This window comes from Gekko japonicus, unplaced genomic scaffold, assembly GCF_001447785.1.
Source record: "Gekko japonicus isolate JY-2015 unplaced genomic scaffold, Gekko_japonicus_V1.1 scaffold3, whole genome shotgun sequence".
Lineage (NCBI taxonomy): Eukaryota > Metazoa > Chordata > Lepidosauria > Squamata > Gekkonidae > Gekko > Gekko japonicus.
Window position 1 is genome coordinate 2,042,823 of NW_015170887.1, and position 18,378 is coordinate 2,061,200.

General features: G+C 42.1%; 2 protein-coding genes across 2 annotated transcripts in view; one reads left to right on the forward strand and one right to left on the reverse strand.

Moving 5' to 3' along the window:
* Window positions 1-1,465, forward strand: part of SAMD15 (sterile alpha motif domain containing 15) — a 6,841-nt gene extending 5,376 nt beyond the window's left edge. The window contains exon 3 of the mRNA XM_015418370.1: window positions 1,087-1,465. Coding sequence (XP_015273856.1) covers window positions 1,087-1,332 — 246 coding nt within the window. The 3' untranslated portion in view covers window positions 1,333-1,465. The remainder of the gene's footprint in view (window positions 1-1,086) is intronic.
* Window positions 1,466-4,207: 2,742 nt separating this feature from the next.
* NOXRED1 (NADP-dependent oxidoreductase domain containing 1) lies at window positions 4,208-18,150 on the reverse strand. The gene is made up of 6 exons (XM_015418341.1): window positions 17,993-18,150; window positions 15,585-15,775; window positions 11,635-11,815; window positions 9,907-10,061; window positions 9,334-9,565; window positions 4,208-4,539 (listed from the first exon to the last, which is right to left on the reverse strand). The coding sequence occupies exons 1-6, from the start codon at window positions 18,148-18,150 to the stop codon at window positions 4,245-4,247; spliced, it is 1,212 nt and encodes a 403-aa protein (XP_015273827.1). The 3' UTR covers window positions 4,208-4,244.
* Window positions 18,151-18,378: the final 228 nt, after the last annotated feature.

Here is an 18,378-nt window from a genome sequence, read left to right on the forward strand (position 1 = left end):
CCCCACCCCAAATCCTGCCCTCCTCAGACTCTACCCCTCAAATCTACAGGTATTTCCCAACCCAGAGTTGGCAACCGTGTAATCAGCTATGGAACTACTTTCCAGACCCTTGGAACCCAGAAAACATGGCATAGGAGGAGGTGCTTTTCTACCTTATCTGCCACTGCATAACACCCCCCTCCCCCTCAAAAAATAAATCAGAGGTGGAGAGAAACATATCTGTTACCATGAGGCTGTCCTCCCATTCTACCCACTTGGGGCAGCAAAATGACTTGAGACAGCCCTGCCTTATAGCTAAGCAGAAGGAAAGAAACATGTCTTGCCTCCCTCCATTTTCCACTTCCCTCTGCCGCCCCACCAGCCAGAGTCGGGACACTCATCTAGAGCTTCCTTCTAGATCTCGTTGTATTTCATCCCACAATGGGCATTACTCCTAGTTTTATATAAAGGTAGTAATATTGTAATTTTAATTGCCTGTGAAAATTTAAGGCTGTTCCCCTCCCTTCATACTGTATTTTGATTGGATTATTGCTTTATTTGACTGTTCTCTAATTATGAAAGCCAGTTTATTCGCTATAAGATACTGTTTTTATTTCCTCATTCTCTAATTATGTAATCTAATTATTTTATTGTCACTTATATATATTATGTTTATAATATCTTGTAATCTGCCTTGAATCTGACAAAGTCAGACAACTAACTGAATAATTTTCTCTCAACCCAACCTGCCTCATGGGATTGCTGTGAGGACAAAATGGGGAAGAAAGAAACTGCCCTGAGCTCCTTAGAGGAAGGGATAAAAATATACTATCTGTACTGGATAGCTTTCTGTCTCTTAAAGTTCTTATATAGATGATGTGATTTGTTTGTCATGATAAAACACAAGCAGCCAGTGTAATACTAAGAAACTGCTAACATGTTTCTGATAAGAACTGACCATTCCAATTCTTATACTGGGAGATTACTTGCTGTTGTATCATACAGTACAAAGAAAAAATAAAGTGAAATAAAAAACTGAAAAGAGTCCCCTATTCTGTCCCATTTTATACCTGATGAAGATTGTTTTCTTAACCTTTTGCATTGCAGGAAATTTCCCGTCATGTGCGACTACTGCTGGACACAAAGGAGCCTCTTTTTTCCAGAAGCATCGCTCTCCCTTACAGAGATAACATGGGCTTATTTCTAGAACAAAAATCTCGGACTGGAAAACGAAGTGACGCCCTCACCTATCCTAAGTTTATCCAGGATGCACAGTTACAGATGTATGAGCCAAGTTCTTCAATTTCAAGACAAGTGCCAAGTCCAAATTTAAGTTCACTTTCCTCAAAATAATAACTGTAGTTGTGGCCTTTACAGTGCTGTGAATCTCTTTCCTACATCTGAGTGGTGGTCCCCACTCTCTAAGTATATTTATGTTACTTATTTTAAACATTTCTGTGCCACCTTTCAATCTAAATAGGGTTCCCAAGGCAGCTAACATCAAAGTATTAAAACATTTCAACATTAAAACAACAAAATACGGCATGTATAAAATCATTCAATAAAAACATAAATATACATAAGACCAAAACCAGAGAGGAGGGCCAGTAACAAAACAAAAATTTAATAGCACTTTAAAAGACTAACAAAATCTGTGAGTAGTGACTCACAAAAGCTCATCCCCTGGCAAAAATTTTGTTAGTTTTTAAGGTGCTGATGGACTCTTGCTTTTTTCTACTGCTACAGACAAACATGGCTACCCATCTTGATCTAAAACAAAAAAAATTCAACTGTTGACGGAAGACAATAATAGGGAGAGACAGCTGAATCTCCCGGGGGGGTGAGGAGTTTTGGCATCACAACTGACAAGGCCCTCAAGTTGCCACCCATTTAGCCTCAGATGGCAGAGGCAACTGAAGCAGGGCTTCTGAAGATGGCCCGAGTGGACTGGTAGGTTCCTATTGGAGGTGGCAGTCCTTATGGTATGTTGCTCTCAAGCTGCATAGGGCTTTAAAGACCTTGAAGTAAAGTGAGAGCTAGCATAGATGGAACAAGATTGGAGTGATATAGTACCTATGACCTACCCAAGTCACCATTCTAGCTGTAGCATTATGTAACAAGTGTAGCTTCTGAACAGTATTCAAGGGTAGCCCCATGTACAGTGCACTGCAGTAAACATACAGTTAGTTTGCTGCAAGCGAGCAAACTAAGGTGCACACCAGGACAGGATAAGCAGAAGTCTAACCCTAAACATCCCAACATCATGTGGTGCTGTGGCAACACAATCTCATGGATTAAGCTCATAAATGCACAGCACAGTAGATCACTGGACAGTCTCCTAACAGAAACCTTCTCATTGCTCTTCGTTAAAGCTGGTGGACTTCCTGATGGCACCTGGTATTTTTGGCCACTGTTTGACAAGAGTGTTGGACTAGATGGGCCATTGGCCTAATCCAACATTGGCTTCTCTTATGTTCTTATGGTGTAGTATGTTGGTTGAGAAAATGGGACATGAAACCATAATTTCACACAAACTCACTACATGACCTCATGCAGTTTCAGAACCATTATCTGCTACTGGGAATAACAAATTAGGATTATTGTAAGAATTACTGAAATCACCAACATGAAGTATTTTTATTTATTTATTTAATTTGTACCCCCGCCCTCTCCACAAAAGCAGGCTCAGGGCGGCTTTTGATGAATGCTCAGTGTTTTTATTACATTAGACTCTGCGTTGGGATCTACTGACATTTTAATGGAAGAGGGAATAGTGAATTTGTCTGATTCCACTCTTCCTTAAGAATCCCCTAACTCCTAGGAAACCTTTTTCTGAGATGACTACTGGCTGCTAAGGGTAGGCAGAGAAAGATTGGCTTCCAAAGCTGCAATGATGACACTGTCAAGTCCTGTAAAAGTCAGACATTCAGACTGGGCAAAGGAACTGAGTTTATGGGGCAGATTGAAATGTGGTTTGAAGGTATCCTGCACCTCATGCCTCAAACATAGATGATTTCTGTTTATTATTATTTTTAGACATTCATGCCTCAAACATAGATGATTTCTGTTATTATTTTTAGACGTGTTTTTCATTTAAGAAAATGTGCTTAATTATGCAACACACATGAAACTGACTTATACTGAATCAGACCCTTGGTCAATCACAGTCAGTATTGTCTATTCAAACTGGGAGTGACTCTACAGGGTCTCAGGCTGAGGTCTTCCCTATCAGGGATTGAATTCCTCCAAATTAACTTAGCAGGTATCCTGGGTATGAGGTTGATAATTCAGGTTATTTTTTGAGAAAAATACATTCACCTCACTCTACTCCTCATGGCTATCAGTCAAATCAGCCACAGCAGTAGGCTGATGCAGCTGCTAACTTTGACTCTAAGTGGAAATACTCTGAGAAGCAAACCAAACATGCGCTCATCAAGGCTGATGCAGCTGCTAACTTTGACTCTTAAGTGGAAAACCAAACATGCGCTCATTAGGATGGGTGCATAGTCACAATCTCCACCTGAAGGGAATTCCCATTCATTTCTGTGAAAATTCCCTACATAGCAATACCTTACTGTGCACACAGAATGTTCCTCAACTGCAAGAACAAAACAGGAAAATCAGCTACAGGAAGCAGGGATCTCCTGATTCATAGGAAACGCTAGAATCCAAAAAAATTTTCTACAAGCATTACCTGCAAATTTCAGAATGTTTTCAGGAAAGCAACTTTATTATTGCAATTCCATGCAGCAAATAGCACAATTCAAATTGTCTCATGCTGAAATGGGAAACCTGGTCATCATCTTTATATTGCAAGACTGCTTATGGATGTTGCAATCCCAAACAGGTCTACTCAGAATTCTACTCGGGTCTATTCAGTGGGGCTTACTCCCAGGAAGGTCTGTACTGCTAGTTAAATCACTAACCTTGTGTTCACCCTCAAATTGTACTCACAACTTAGAGGTGGAAGTATATAGGCTTAGCTAGATTAAAAACTAGTTCTTGAATAATTCCCTCAACTTCATTTTATTTTGGCATAACATACTGAGTAATTGCCTCAAGAGTTTTTTTAAGTGCCCCCCTCCTACTATGCATCTGATTTTTCCATGGTAAAATATCCTCCAGTGACATAGCTGCCTTATGAATAACTCTTTGGATTCTAGCAATGCAAATAGTTAGGATGAGTAATAGTCAGTATTGCCACTGTTCTTTCTAGTACTCAGTGGAAGCCTTCCCACCTCTAAACAGCTTGAATCTCAGAATAATTAATTTATGTCTTCAGAGTCACTACTAGATGCCTCCTCTGCATTACTTGGACAAGTCCCATCCGTGCCAGATGCTGTTAATTCCTGATTTGTGGTGGGATGCAAGAGCACAGCTGATAGAGGAATCTTCTTAGGGATGCCTACCATGCTTTCTTCATAATCTGCAGCCAACAGAGCAATGACATTACAATAAAATGAAGCAATGTTATTCCGGAAAGACGTATCTGTTGCTAGAAGCTGGTGAAGGGGAGTCTCCTTTAGCTGTACAGCTGTCAGGTCAAACCAGGGGAAGGTACTAGGAGAAAAGAAAAGGCTGTATCGTTCAATGTTATCCATTGTTCAACATTCAACTTTCATTCGACTGCTATCATTTTGCTATAATGGGTCTGCTGTATCTTTTCATTACTATGTATAGATGCAAAAGCTGGACACTGAAGACAATGGACAGGAAGAAAATCTATCCATGTGAAACATGGTGTTGGAGGAGAGTTTTACAACTGACACAGACCTCCAAAAAGAAAAGTACATGGGTTCTAGATCGAATCAAGCATGAATTCTCCCTAGAAACTAAGATACCTAAAATGCGGCTATTGTACTTTGGTCACATCAGGAGAAGACAATACTCACTAGAAAAGAATAATGCTACAAAACGCTGAAGGCAGTAGGCAGGGCTTTTTTTCTTTTTCTTTTGAAAAAGAAGTGCTGGAACTCTCAAGAGGGAAATGAAGTTTTCAATCTGCATACTGAAAACTCATGAACTTTTAAACATTTTTAAAAGAATTTTGTTGAAGAGGTTCCAGAACTCCGTTCTGGCACGTTCCCCCAGAAAAAAAGCCCTGGCAGTAAGATAAGAAGACCCAACATGAGATGGATTGCCTCAGTAAAAGAAAGCCATACCTTCAGTTTGCAAGACTGGAGCAAGGCTGTTAATAATGGGACGTTTTGGAGGTCACTAATTCATAGAGTCACCATAAATCAGAAGCAACTTGATGGTACATAACACACACACAGAAATCTTATATGTTGCAATGTTCAACCATTAAGTCATTTTTTGTTTCTCTGAAAAGATGTCAAGAGAAAACACCAAGCCATAGAACAGAGCCTGCACACTGGGGGAAATAGCTTTCTCTTACAAGTGATGGAATCTCAGCAAAGAGGGTAACAGAAAATAATAGAACAGCAGAATGAATATAGCACACATCAGGGCTGGTTCAAACATTACAGCTATTGGAAATACTTTCACATGGCAGGAACTGCCAGTACTGTTTGGAAAGTTTTTACCCTACAGATAATTCCAGTTGCACAGAATATCTCCATGGCACTACTGTATGTATTTAGTGGCCATGGGAAGGGCATGGAAACCAATCACATGCTAAGTTACTTTCAGTTATTATGACCTCCCTCATGGAGTTACCATCAGGCATACATTTTTGCAACAGCTTCCACCATACCGCTAACAATGGAAATGCTGGAAGTGGTCAATTAACCTTTCTGTGACCCAAGTTAAATTGAGGGGGGAGTGGGGGCTGTAGGGAGCCAACTCTTCAGGACTGAAGGCACTCTTCAGCCTTCCCTATGAAGAGATGCTTATTGCCTTCAAGAGCATACCCAGGATTCTTGTACTCAGAAACAATGATTCCAATAGAGCCATTCACTATAGCTTATAGTCACTATATATGAAGCCCTTTCAGCCTTTCAATGTGTTCTGTAGAGTAGAGTAATCACAACTGTTTTTTGGTATGGTGACCCAGAAGCCAAAATTTACTTGGTATGGTGACGGACTAAAAAAAAACCAAACAGACATGCACATTATCAATAAAACTTCAAAAGCCTGACCCCATTTTCAGAGGTTTCACAATCCACCTTTGGGTCAGATTGGGAAATGCTGAAGTAGAGCATGATTAAATGCAATTGGAAAGTTACCCTTAAATTCCAAAACTGTAACATTTGATTTCAAAAGAAGGAACTGTACAAAAATAAAGGGAACAGTAATAAGGAAGCTGAAGGGGAAACACAAGAGAGTCAGATCCTCAATAGAATGCATTCCACAGGTTAGGAAAGGCACTGCCAAGTTTAAAAGAATGCCTGCATGGTTAACAACACAAGTCAAGGAAGCTATAAAAAATAAAAAGTGGAAGGTCTGTCCCAAAGCATTGAACAGGAGGGACCACAGGCTCTGGCAAAAGAAATGCTAGTCAATAATTAGGCGTTCTAAAAGAGATTTTAAGGAGCGGATTGCTAAAAGCATCAAGACAATAAACATTTTTTAAAATATATCCAGAGCAGAGAAGCATTGGGGGCTTTGGATGACAAAAGTCAATGACTTTTTTTGCTTCTGCGTTCACTGTGGAATGTGTGGGGCATGTACCCACACCACAGTGTCAGGTTCCACAGCCAACAACAGAGTACACACTTATCAGAAAGGTTATACTTTATTGCAGAGCTATAGAGGCATTAACATAGGCACTGTTAAGAATGGCAACGTTCCTACAAGCATGATGGGATATAGGGTATTTGTATGCACCCCCCCTTTCCATAAGCCAATTAGCCTGTCTCCCGTGCATGGGAGACGGGTCCCCAGGCCATTAGAGGCCGCAGCTGGGAACCGAAAGCGCTCCCACGGTTCCAGGCATCCCAGACTCTACACCAGCAACCTGCAAGGGAGAGCCAGTTTGGTGTAGTGGTTAAGTGTGCGGACTCTAATCTGGGAGAACCGGGTTTGATTCCCCACTCCTCCACTTGCACCTGCTGATGTGACCTTGGGTCAGTCACAAGCTCTGGCGCAGCTGTCCTTGAAAAAGAGCAGTTTGTGTCAGAGTTCTCTCAGCCCCACCCACCTCACAGGGTGTCTGTTTTGGGGAGGGGAAGGGAAAGGAGTTTGTAAGCCGCTCTGAGACTTCAAGTGAAGGGCGGGGTATAAATCCAATCTCTTCTTCTCTTCTTCTTCTTGATAATCAAGCAGTACAGAAGCAAAAGTAAAAAACAGCATCTGGCCCACAGAGGAAGAGAATGAATCCCCCCCCAATCATGGCAGCATAGCAGACACACAGCCCCTATTTTCAGGAAGGTAGTCTGAAGAACTGAGCCAAACTGAGGTGACCAGAGATGGAGTTCTAGACCTATTGGGGAAATTAAAAACGGATAAGTCTTCATGTCCTTATGGCACACACCCGAGAGTTTCTAAGGAACTCAGATGTGAGATCATTGATCTAACCCATATATGTCACCTATCACTAAATTCAGCCACTGTGCCAGAAAAATGTGACATCAGTTTTTAAAAAGGGATCCAGAGGGGAACCACGAAATTACAGGCCAGTCACCGTAACAACTCTCTCAGGCAAATTAGTAGAAACTGTAATCAAAGATAGAATTGTTAGGCACGTAGAGGGACAAAGCCTGCTGAGAGAAAATCAGCATGGCTTCTGCAAAGTGAAGTCCTGCCTCACTAATCTTTTGGAGTTTTTTGAGAAGGTGAACAAGCATGTAGACAACAGTGACCCAGTAGGCATTATACAACCTGGACTTTGCAAAGGCTTTTGACAAGGTACCTCACCAAAGACTCCTGACTAAATTTAGCAGTCCTGGGATAAGAGGACAGGTTCTCTTATGGATTAAAAACTGGTTAATGAGAGGAAGTAAAGAGTAGGAATAAATGGACAGTTCTCACAATGGAGGAAAGTAAGCAGTGGGGTCCCACAAGGATCAGTATTGGGACCCGTACTATTTAATTTCTCTATAATGATCTGGAACTGAGGGTGAGTAGAAGAAGAAGAGAAGAGGAGATTGGATTTATACCCTGCTCTTCACTCAGAGCGGCTTACAAACTCCTTCCCCTTCCCCTCCCCACAACAGACACCCTGTGAGGTAGGTGGGGCTGAGAGAGCTCCTTCAAGAACTGTAGTGGATGTAGTTTGCAGATGACACAAAATTATTCAGGATGGTGAAAACCAAGGCTGACTGTGCGACAATGTGGCAAATGAAGTTCAGTGTTGGTAAGTGTAAGGTGATGCACATTGGGACAAAACCCCGACCCCCAACTTCAAGTATAGGCTAATGGGGTCTGAATTCGCTGAGACTGAGAGGGAAAAAGAACTTGGAGTCATAGTGGATAGCTCAGTGAAAGTGTCAACCCAGTGTGCTCAGGTGAAAAAGGCAAACTCTGTGTTAGGGATTATTAGGAAAAGGATTAAGGATAAACGGCCAATATTGTAATGCCCCTGTATAGATCTATGGTGCAGCTTCAACTGGAATACAGTATACAGTTCTGGTCACTGTATCTCAAAAAGGACATTGGAGAGCTGGAAAAAGTACAGAGGAGGGCAACCAAGGTGATTAGGGGGTTGGAGCACCTTCCCTATGAGAGAAGGCTGAAGAGTCTGGGACTTTTCCATTTAGAAAAGAGACAACTAATGGGGGAACATGATCAATGCTTCCTCTAAGCTGTGGAGTCTTGTGAGCAAAAATTCTACTTTGTGAGCTACTGGTATTAAAGTCATGAGCAAGCGATTTGGCTACCCTTGAGCCATCTTCCTGAGCTAGAACAAACAGTGTGAACTGGAGGCTAAAAAACTGTGAGCTAGCTCACACTAACTCAGCTTAGAGGGAACACTGGACATGATAGAGGTTTACAAAATTATGCATGGAGTGGAATAAATTGACAAAAGAGAAAATTTTCTCCCTTTCCCAAAATACTAGAACTCGAGGGCATCCAATGAAACTGATAGGCAGTAGGTTCAGGACAGACAAAAGGAAATATGACTTTACAGAGATTAAAATGTGGAATTTGCTGCCAGAGGATATAGTGATGGCCACAGGTATAAACAGCTTTAAAAGGGAATTAAATAGATTCATGGAGGATAAGTGTATCAATGGCTACTGGCCATGGTGACTGAAAGGGACCTCCACATTCAGAGGCACTAAACTTCTGAATCCCAGAGCCAGGAGGCAACATGCTGGGGAAGGCCTTGGCCACTATGCCCTGTTGTTGGCTGTCCAGAGGGACTGGCTGGCCACTGTGTGAGACAGGATGCTGGACTAGATGGACTACTGGTCTGATCCAGCAGGGCTCTTCTTATGTTCTTCTACTTACTCATCAGGTGTCAATGAGGAAGCGAAGGCCTCATTGATAAAGCTTTCGCAAACAAACAGTGGTTGTGGTGGTGGTGATTTCTGTTCCTCAGAGGAGGTGGTGACATTCTCATGAAAACATACTTCATTGAGTAACTTCAGGGCCTCTGTATAGGATAAATCCTGACGTGTGTAACTGTTTAGAGTGGCATAGAAAACAGCCTCCAGCCACTTGGGATTCACAGCAATTGCCCCTGCAAAACAATCAAGAGGGAAGCCCTACATTAGATTTAAGGCCAACTGCTGCTCCTTCTAATTTGCAGCTCTCTGTTGGGATCTCAGAGACAACATTTGGTAGTGTTCCTCACATCTTCATGGGACTGTCTAAAGTGGGGTAATCAACTCCCAGCATCTTCATTTTGCTTGGCCCCCTGGACTGCTTTTCTGCTATATACCCTTTCAACCTAATGGGCTTATTCTTCACTCACATGAAATTTTTACATTGGGACATCTAAAACAAGGCATTTGTGTACACACACACACACACGCCCCCCTGGGAATAGCCAGGATCAGACATAGTTGAAGGGAAAAGTACCCATAGGGCCAAGGGGACACGTAGCCCGCACAACAGCTGGATCTCTGAGCGCTTCCACAACTGTCCTGTTCATCTCCCACGAAGTGAGGGGGCTGCCGTCTGTGAAGGTGTAGTGTGGCCTCAAGACAGCATTGGAGGAAATGAGTTGCTTCAGCCTGAAAACAAGCAAGAACCAGGTTGATGGTGGTCACCAGCAAGCATGCCAGAAGTGTTATGGGATACTTCTGTAGAATAACCATTAGAACATTTCCACAAATCTAACCAATACCCTTTTAACCAATACCCTTTGGACGGTCATCAGTCACATGTATACCATCTGAGGAACTAGCAGTAACTTAACAGAGCTATACCAGTCCCAGTCCAGTTACCTTTATTGGCATGTAACCCTTGCAAACCCATATACAAAAAAAGCACCACCAACAACAACCACAGAATAGAATAATACTTGCAAAATTCAGAAACAAGGAATTACCAAGTAAGTATACCCATCAATTAAATAAAGGGTGAATAGAAATGGCACCAAAAAGAAATTTAGAAACTTCTGTTATCTCAAGGTTTGGATTATCAAGAAGAATAAGAATCTTTAAGCAATCAGGAGAACAGGTTTTATTAGCAGCATTATACAGCTGCATTATACAGCAGCATTATACAGCATTATACATACATATATGTAGCTCAGAACAAAGTAAATTGGCTTTTATAATTGAAAAAGCCTCAGATTCAGAAGTAAGGAGTAAGGAATCTAAGGTGATATCCAGGGATTTAATTTTGGATTCTATATAGGTAATCCAGTTAGAGTCATTAGATTCCAGTAGAAGTTGATAGGTGTAACCAGAAGGGTCCGAATTGAAAAGAAGGTGAAGCCAATACTTAATTGTAATTAGCCATGCTTTAGTTATCAACATGTTCTGGCCACATTCCAGGCATAAAGCTGCATAGGGACACACATTGGCACCCCAAAGATTTTCCTCAGGAAATAGGACCGAGGCTGTTCTATGAGATTTCCAGTTGTATTGATCCAAATAAGCATCCCATATAATAACGGGGCCCCTATTTTAGCATTAAAGGCTTTTAAAGCAGCAGGTATACTGGTTACCTCTTCCTGAAAAATAACATTTGGAAATTGCTGCCGCATTTACCTTGGCCGTATTAATTGCTGTTTTTCGGTGACATACCCAAGAGGCATTGTATTGAAAATGAACACCAAGATATTTAAAGACTTTGACCCGTTCCAAGGAATGGCCATTGATTTTCCAGTCATGAAACTTCCAGGAGTTGGAAAAGACCACTACTTTGGACTTCTCATAATTTAACTCCAGGTAGTTGGCAGCACAATATTCATAGCAGCGATCAAGTAAACACTTTAACCCCAAACGAGTCGGTGACAAAAGGACTGCGTCATCAGCTATACCCTTCAAACTCTTTGATTTCAATTCACTGAGAAGGGTGTAACTGCTTAGGATGGCACTGTAAGTGTGCTTTCCTGGCAAAAGCCATCAGGAAGGAAATCAGCATGATTTTTTCCTCAGTTGTCATTGACAGGCTGCATTGAGGTGTCTTACGAGTGCAAATTAAGCTTCGAATGAGCACCACCACTGTCTGCTGCAGTAGTGGCTTTTACCACTTTCTCCTCTCACTTTCCTCCTCCTCCTCCTTCAGCATGAACTTCTCCGGCTTAATCAAGGGCCAATTTATCAAGCTTATTCAGATGTCATGATGATGTCATACCTGGGCAGAGGGATAGCTGAGACCAGGCTGTATACAATAGAAGATTGTTTGAGTTCCTTGTGAACTTCTGAGCAGATGTATGGCAGATGGGAAGGGAGGCAGCAGAGAAACACAACGTCTGCCCAGCCCACCAGCTTCCTGTTGTTGTAAAAGCAGTCAACTCCTAGTGCCTGAAATTCTACTGGAAAAGAACAAATGAAAAAGAAGGTAATCCTCTCCGCATGCTTCATTTATTTGGGCTCACAGCCTACTCTAGCTCAAAGATTCAGGGTGAATAACAATATAGTAATAATTCTACCCTATCCCTTTCTGTGTTGCTTTATCTTTAGCAACCCAAAAAACAGTCTGAATACATCTCATATAGCTTTCAGAGGATACGCAAGATTAGACTCTGGGAAGTCTCCAGTGAAAGACAATACCAAAGTTATGCTTCTCTGCATGGTGCATAGATGATTTACAGAGGTTCACTGTCAATAACAGCAAAAGAAATAGGGATAGAAGCAACATCTTAGGTATTCTGAGTCTAGATGATACTTCAATACATAGACTGTATTGCTAGGATGAGATTGAGTGATGTTACTAAATTTTCTCTCAAACATATTGGCATGAAAGAAAATGGGCCACAACGTTTCAGTGAAACCATCCAATCAGACAGCACATGAGAAAACCAGAAATAATGGTGATGGATAGCTACAACAAAGTCTTCTTGGTTACAGAGGAAAGAAGCTTCTATACCCAAAGCAAAAATGCAGAAAAACATTTGCCTGGCACTATTTCAAGAACTCCGATTTGAAGTCCACAACTCAAAAGCAGTCAAGTCATAGGAACTGGCCAGTACTCAAAAACTATAAAAAGCCTTTTAATAATCCTCTTTTTCCCTCCCTTATATAAGGGAAATAATCCATTTATTAACGGTCTCATATTTTAAAATGTATAATGTGATTTTGGTTATTCGGATTGACAGTTTCTTCTTTTTTTCTTCCTAATCTTCAGAAGATCCTCAACATTTCCTTATATTATTCAACTTAAAACTCAGAGACAGGTTGCTATTGTTCTCATGCTGTGTTTTAATAATACAGAATAGGGGCTGAAGGCCAATGTACCCTAAGGTTACCCAGTGAGCCTGTAATAATTCCGCTGGGATCTGAATTCTCACATTTTCCTGTCCCAAATCCACCATCAATCGTGATTTTGAGTCATCTGAGGAAGACAGATCTAGAATGTCAAATCTAAAAGAAGAGCAAGGACTCAGAACAGTTGAGGAGGGATTATGGGAAGATGGCTACCAGCTATTTGCAAACTAGCCTGTAGCTATGGTGGGGCATCTTGGGGCCACGTCCCCTTAATTACACACCATGCCCCACAAAACCCTTTCTTTGAACCCATAGTAATGTTTTTTAAAGTTTTAAAATGTTTAATTTTAACTGTGCCGCTACGCCTCAGTCTGCCTGCCCTGCACATACCACCTTCCTCTTCTCCAGATGGCCAGTCTGTCGTGTTCTTCAGCCACGCGCATGCCTTTTCCAGCTGGCCACTGCACCCATCCCTGCTTTTCCCTCCGTCCAACAAATTCCTGAGCCCTCTTCCTGAATCGCCCTCCCAGTAGCCAGCCGGTCGGGTCCTGACTTGCTTAGTTGAACCACGTGACCTGCCTTGCCTGCCCCGCCCTTCCTATATGCCGGTGGCTGGCAACTCGTTTGACTGAACTGCTCGTTCGCCTGACCCTGCAGGAGAATGGTCGGCCGCCCAATTTGTACAAAAACAGTCTTGGGGTGCAGGGGAGTTGCGGGTTAGTCAAAATTACTGTTTGAAGATCTGCTGGAAATGCATGGCTTTTTAAAAGCAACCAAAAAGTTCAATCCTGTTTTGAAGCATCAGCAGCCTAAGCATCTTAATTTAAAACATAAAGATTTGCTTGATGTAATTACTGAAGACTCTTGAGAGTCCCTTGGACTGCAAGAAGATCAAATCAGTCAATCCTAAAAGAAATCAACCCTGACTGTTCCCTGGAAGGCCCGATAATGAAACTGAAGCTCAAATACTTTGGCCACCAAATGAGAAGGGAGCACTCACTGGGGAAGACCCTGATGCTGGGAAAGATTGAAGGTCAAAGAAGACGGGGACAGCAAAGGATGAGATGGTTAGACAGTGTCATAGATGCAACGAACATGAAATTGAGCCAACTTCAGAGGACGGCGGAAGACAGGAAGGCCTGGCGTGATCTGGTCCATGGGGTCGCAAAGAGTTGGACTCAACTGTGCGACTGAACAACAAATTACTGTTTGAAGATCTGCTGCAAATAATGCATGGTTTTTTTAAAAAAAGCAAACAAAAAGTTCAGTGCTCTTTTGAAGCAGGGTGAAAACGGGGTAAGGGAATCTTTGCTTGCTGTAACTTTGCTTGGTGTCTGCTGCCCTATTTTTTCCCTCCTGAGCTTAGTCACTTATCAGTTCAGCCTAGGTGTTCTGAACTGTTAAATTCCATCTTAATTTTTCCATCCTGTTTTCAGGTTCATTTACTCCCGGGGGCAGGGGGGATGCACATGCTTCTTTCATGTTTCCTTGTTCTGATCATTTATTAACAGCTTCTATATTTTATTATCTGGAAATGGACAGGTTCATCACTAGATATGGTGGACCCAGACAATCTGGACACGGACCAACAACTGAACAGGTACCCACCCCTGAGTCCTCACCCGGCCCTGCAGAGGAGAACAACCAACCACGCAGAGGAGGAGCCTTCAGCTTCCTCTGGAAGGGTGTCATCAACCTCCTCTCAGCAGAGAGAGCCAACACTTACTCCAGAACTATACTGGCCTCAGTGGTCCTAGAGCAAATAATTTCCTTTTACAAAACCACTGAGGTGAGCGGTATTGAAAATGTAGCTGTTGTCATCAGATTTGTAAACGAAGGCAAATCATCAGAATACCTATTGAGTATGCATGAACAAACAGTTAACAGCAGACTACATAACTGAACTTCTGTTTCAAGTTCTTAACTGACTGTGGATTTAAGAAGAAGAAGAAGAGATTGGATTTATACCCCGCTCTTCACTACCCAAAGGTGTTTCAGAGCAGCTTACAAACTCCTTTCCCTTCCCCTCCTCACAACAGACACCCTGTGAGGTAGGTGGGGCTGAGAGAGCTCTTTCCAGAGCTGTCCTTGAGAGAACAGCTCTGACAGAACTACAGCTTGCCCAAGGTCATCCAGTCAGGTGCAAGTGGAGGAGTGGGGAATCAAACCCCATTCTCCCAGATTAGAGTCTGCGCACTTAACCACTACACCAAACTGGCTCTCAATCCTGGAGAGCTCATAGAGCATCTAGGGTGTGCATATCTCTTCCTTCTGTTGCAGGTGGGCAAGACGAGAGACATGAGCCAAAGGGGCTGCTGCCCTTGGCTTTTATCCTGTTGCTTGCAGTCTGTGGTTTTGATGGATCACCCTGCGGGATATCAGAGACACTCACCTTGTGTACCTTGAGGTGGGGGGTGCTTCTTTCTTTACACTGTATTTTGTTTAAATTTATTTATATTATATAGTTATTCTTGTAAGCTGCTTTGGGGCCCCACTGGAGAGAAAACCAGGATAAGATATATGCTAAATAAATAAACAAATTCTTGCATCAAACAGTAATAAGAAATTATTATTATTATTATTATTATTATTATTATTATTATTATTATTATTATTACATTCTATTTGTATACCGCTCACCCCCTGAGGGCTCTGAGCAGTTCACATTACATACAACACAAGCCAATCCTAACCTAGGGCCACATACATACAAGGGGGAGAGAAATGCAGATGGAGTTTCGGGGGACAAATAAACAACATTTGTTTTTACTATTGGGAGTTGTCAAACTCTACCAGGATTGGTAAGGTAATCAAATCTGTATTTGGGAATGCTGGGAGCACAGATGAATCTAACTTCTGTCAAGCATAGATTCTTACACAGAGTCTCTGGCCACCTTGTAGAGATCTGGATATTCTTTCCTGGAAAGCCACCCAGTTCCAGGAGCACTCTGGCCAGCTGTTTTCCAATGTGGCCTCCCCCAATTATTCCAATCTTTAGGCTTCGAAGACTTATTTCCTTGGATTCCCGGGCATAAAGAGGCACATTCTCACGAATCTTCTGTTTCTGCCTGAGGAAGGACACAAAAGCAGAACTGTAACACAGTAATTACAAACAGTACTTCTTATGAGGAAGGATGTTGTAGTAATAATAATAAAGTGGAAACACTGGTCTTTCTTTCCCCCTCTGCTCTTATAATGTATTGTGTCTTGCTGTGGGCTTTAAAAAAAAATAGTCTGGATTTAAATTTCTCTCTGTGTTATTACTTATCGTTCATTTTGTAAAACTAGTTTTAATTGATATTTTATTTTGGAAGCCATCTCCAAAACCGTTGGTTGAGAGGCAAGGTATCTATTCTTCCATTTTACTTTCACAACAACCCTAATTTCATCCTGCATTGAGCCTGTGTAATGTATTTTGCTGCTGTTAGTCAGGAGTGTTTCACACCCTCTTTGGATTCTTTGTAACATCCCCCATTCCCTCTTGTATATAAAATCACACCCAACAGTTGTACACTTAATTCATATGATGAAGTGAACTATGAGTCGTGAAAGGTTATACAAAATGCTATTTTGTTGGTCTTTCTTTAAGGTGTTGATTACTGTGGGAGAGGTTAAGGCTGAGAGACTGACTAGCCCAAGATCACTTGGCAAGTTTCATGGGACAGTGGGGATTTGAACCTGCCTCACCCAGGCCTTAGTCCCAACACTGTAGCCACTGCACTAGGCTGGTGGTCAGTACATGGAAGGCTACAGCTGAAACAGCAAGACAGAGGTAATATTAGCAGGAGATGGGGTGGGACTACACAGACCACCAAATCTCTGATGACTGGAAGCTCCATTCAAGCCACCTCACTGCCTACACATTTCTTAGTAGTTTTCAGAGAGAAGATTGTAGGAGTTGAAAAAAAAATAAACCTGACTGACATTCTGTAGTTGGACAAACATATGGGAAGGTCACCTGACTCTTTATGTTCTAGAAGGAGAAGACCAAGATCTTTTCACACAGCACCAAAAGTCCATTATATTTTCTTTCCACTTTTCAGACAACTGTCTCCCAAAGCAACTGACCAGTCAAGAGACACAAGCCCCGCCTTCATGCTTACACAAATCTAAAAAGACAAGACACATGAGAGAAGAGGCACTGAGGAAGAAAGACAGAGGGGGAAGATCCATTTGATGGTATCAGAGCACTGCTGTAGTGTTATGAATATTGCTTACATGCAATAAAACACAGAACTGAATCTTTGTCAATGTAAGAGTTACATATTGCTTACACAAATCTAAAAAGACAAGACACATGAGAGAAGAGGCACTGAGGAAGAAAGACAGAGGAGGAAGATCCATCTGATGGTATCAGAGCACTGCTGTAGTGTTATGAATATTGCTTACATGCAATAAAACACAGAACCAAATCTTTGTCAGTGTAAGAGTTACATATCAGACAGATTTAAGGGCAAACTGCTAAGTGCCAGTTCCAATGGCTAGGATTCCCTTCCTCAGGCTTCAGATGCCACTTTTTAAATGCACAATCAGAACATACAATCCTCAACTTTATTCTATTGTCAATTGTTCATCTGAGTTCTGACATAACATAATCTATTAAAATTTCCTTACCTTATCTCCACCTAACGATGCCAGCCTCCAGATGGTATCCGGGGACCCCCCAGAATTACAGCACATCCCCAGACTACAGAGAGCAGTTCCCCTGTAGAACATGGATGCTTTGGAGGGTAGACTCTGAGGCCCCTGCCCTCCCCAGGTTCTATCCCAAAACTTCAGGAGTTTCCCAACCTGGATCTTGCAACACTACTGCCCCATCCGCTGCCAGTGGCCAGGGGGGATCTCCCCCCCCCCCCCCCCCCCCCCCATGTCCATTACTAAAGACATAAAACAGAGTTCATAGGAGGGACAGAGATAAACTGGTAGGAGCAACATTTGAAGATGAAAAGAAAGTTGGTCCTTTTATGCTTTGCCTTGGCGGACCACAGATTGACAGAAGGGAAAGGAAACGTCTTTTCATCCTCTTGACAAAAGATATTAAGGATCACCCAAGGCAAAATCAGCAGCACTTTGAAGTCCTCTCTTGACTGAACTTCAATATGCAATTGATAACAGGCAGTGGCACTCCATTTTAAAAAGAGTTAACAAGTCAGTTTGGAATGTACCATGCTACAGAACATTTTGTAGTGACAGAAATCCTAAAGGCCAGGTTGCCACCCATCCACCAGCAGGTTTAATCACCCCTAAGAAATCTAAACGGGGAAAATGGTTGTTTCCTGCCTTACTTGGTGGCATCAAGCAGCTGGCAGAAGAAGACTGCATGGGCACAGGCATTAACTGTCAGCCCTTTGGCATACTTTCTCAAACACAGGAGGTGCTCCTCAGTTGCCTCTGCTCCGTAATCAGGTTGAAAGGTCTTCAGATTCAGCATAAGATCAGCCATCTTGAACAAAAATAGTGTCTAGCCAGCAGCTGCAAAAAAAAAAAAGTAACGAGGCTCTTCCATTTGTAGTTCTGCAGTGGCCACAGTTTATTTATTTATTTATTTAACTTATATCCCGCCCTTCCACAAGGGCTCAGTTTCTGGCAAATGTGTCACATATCAGGTCCAAGTGTTAGGTAGTACATTAGCTCCTGGGATGTTCATGCAGCGTAGGACACACAGGCAGGA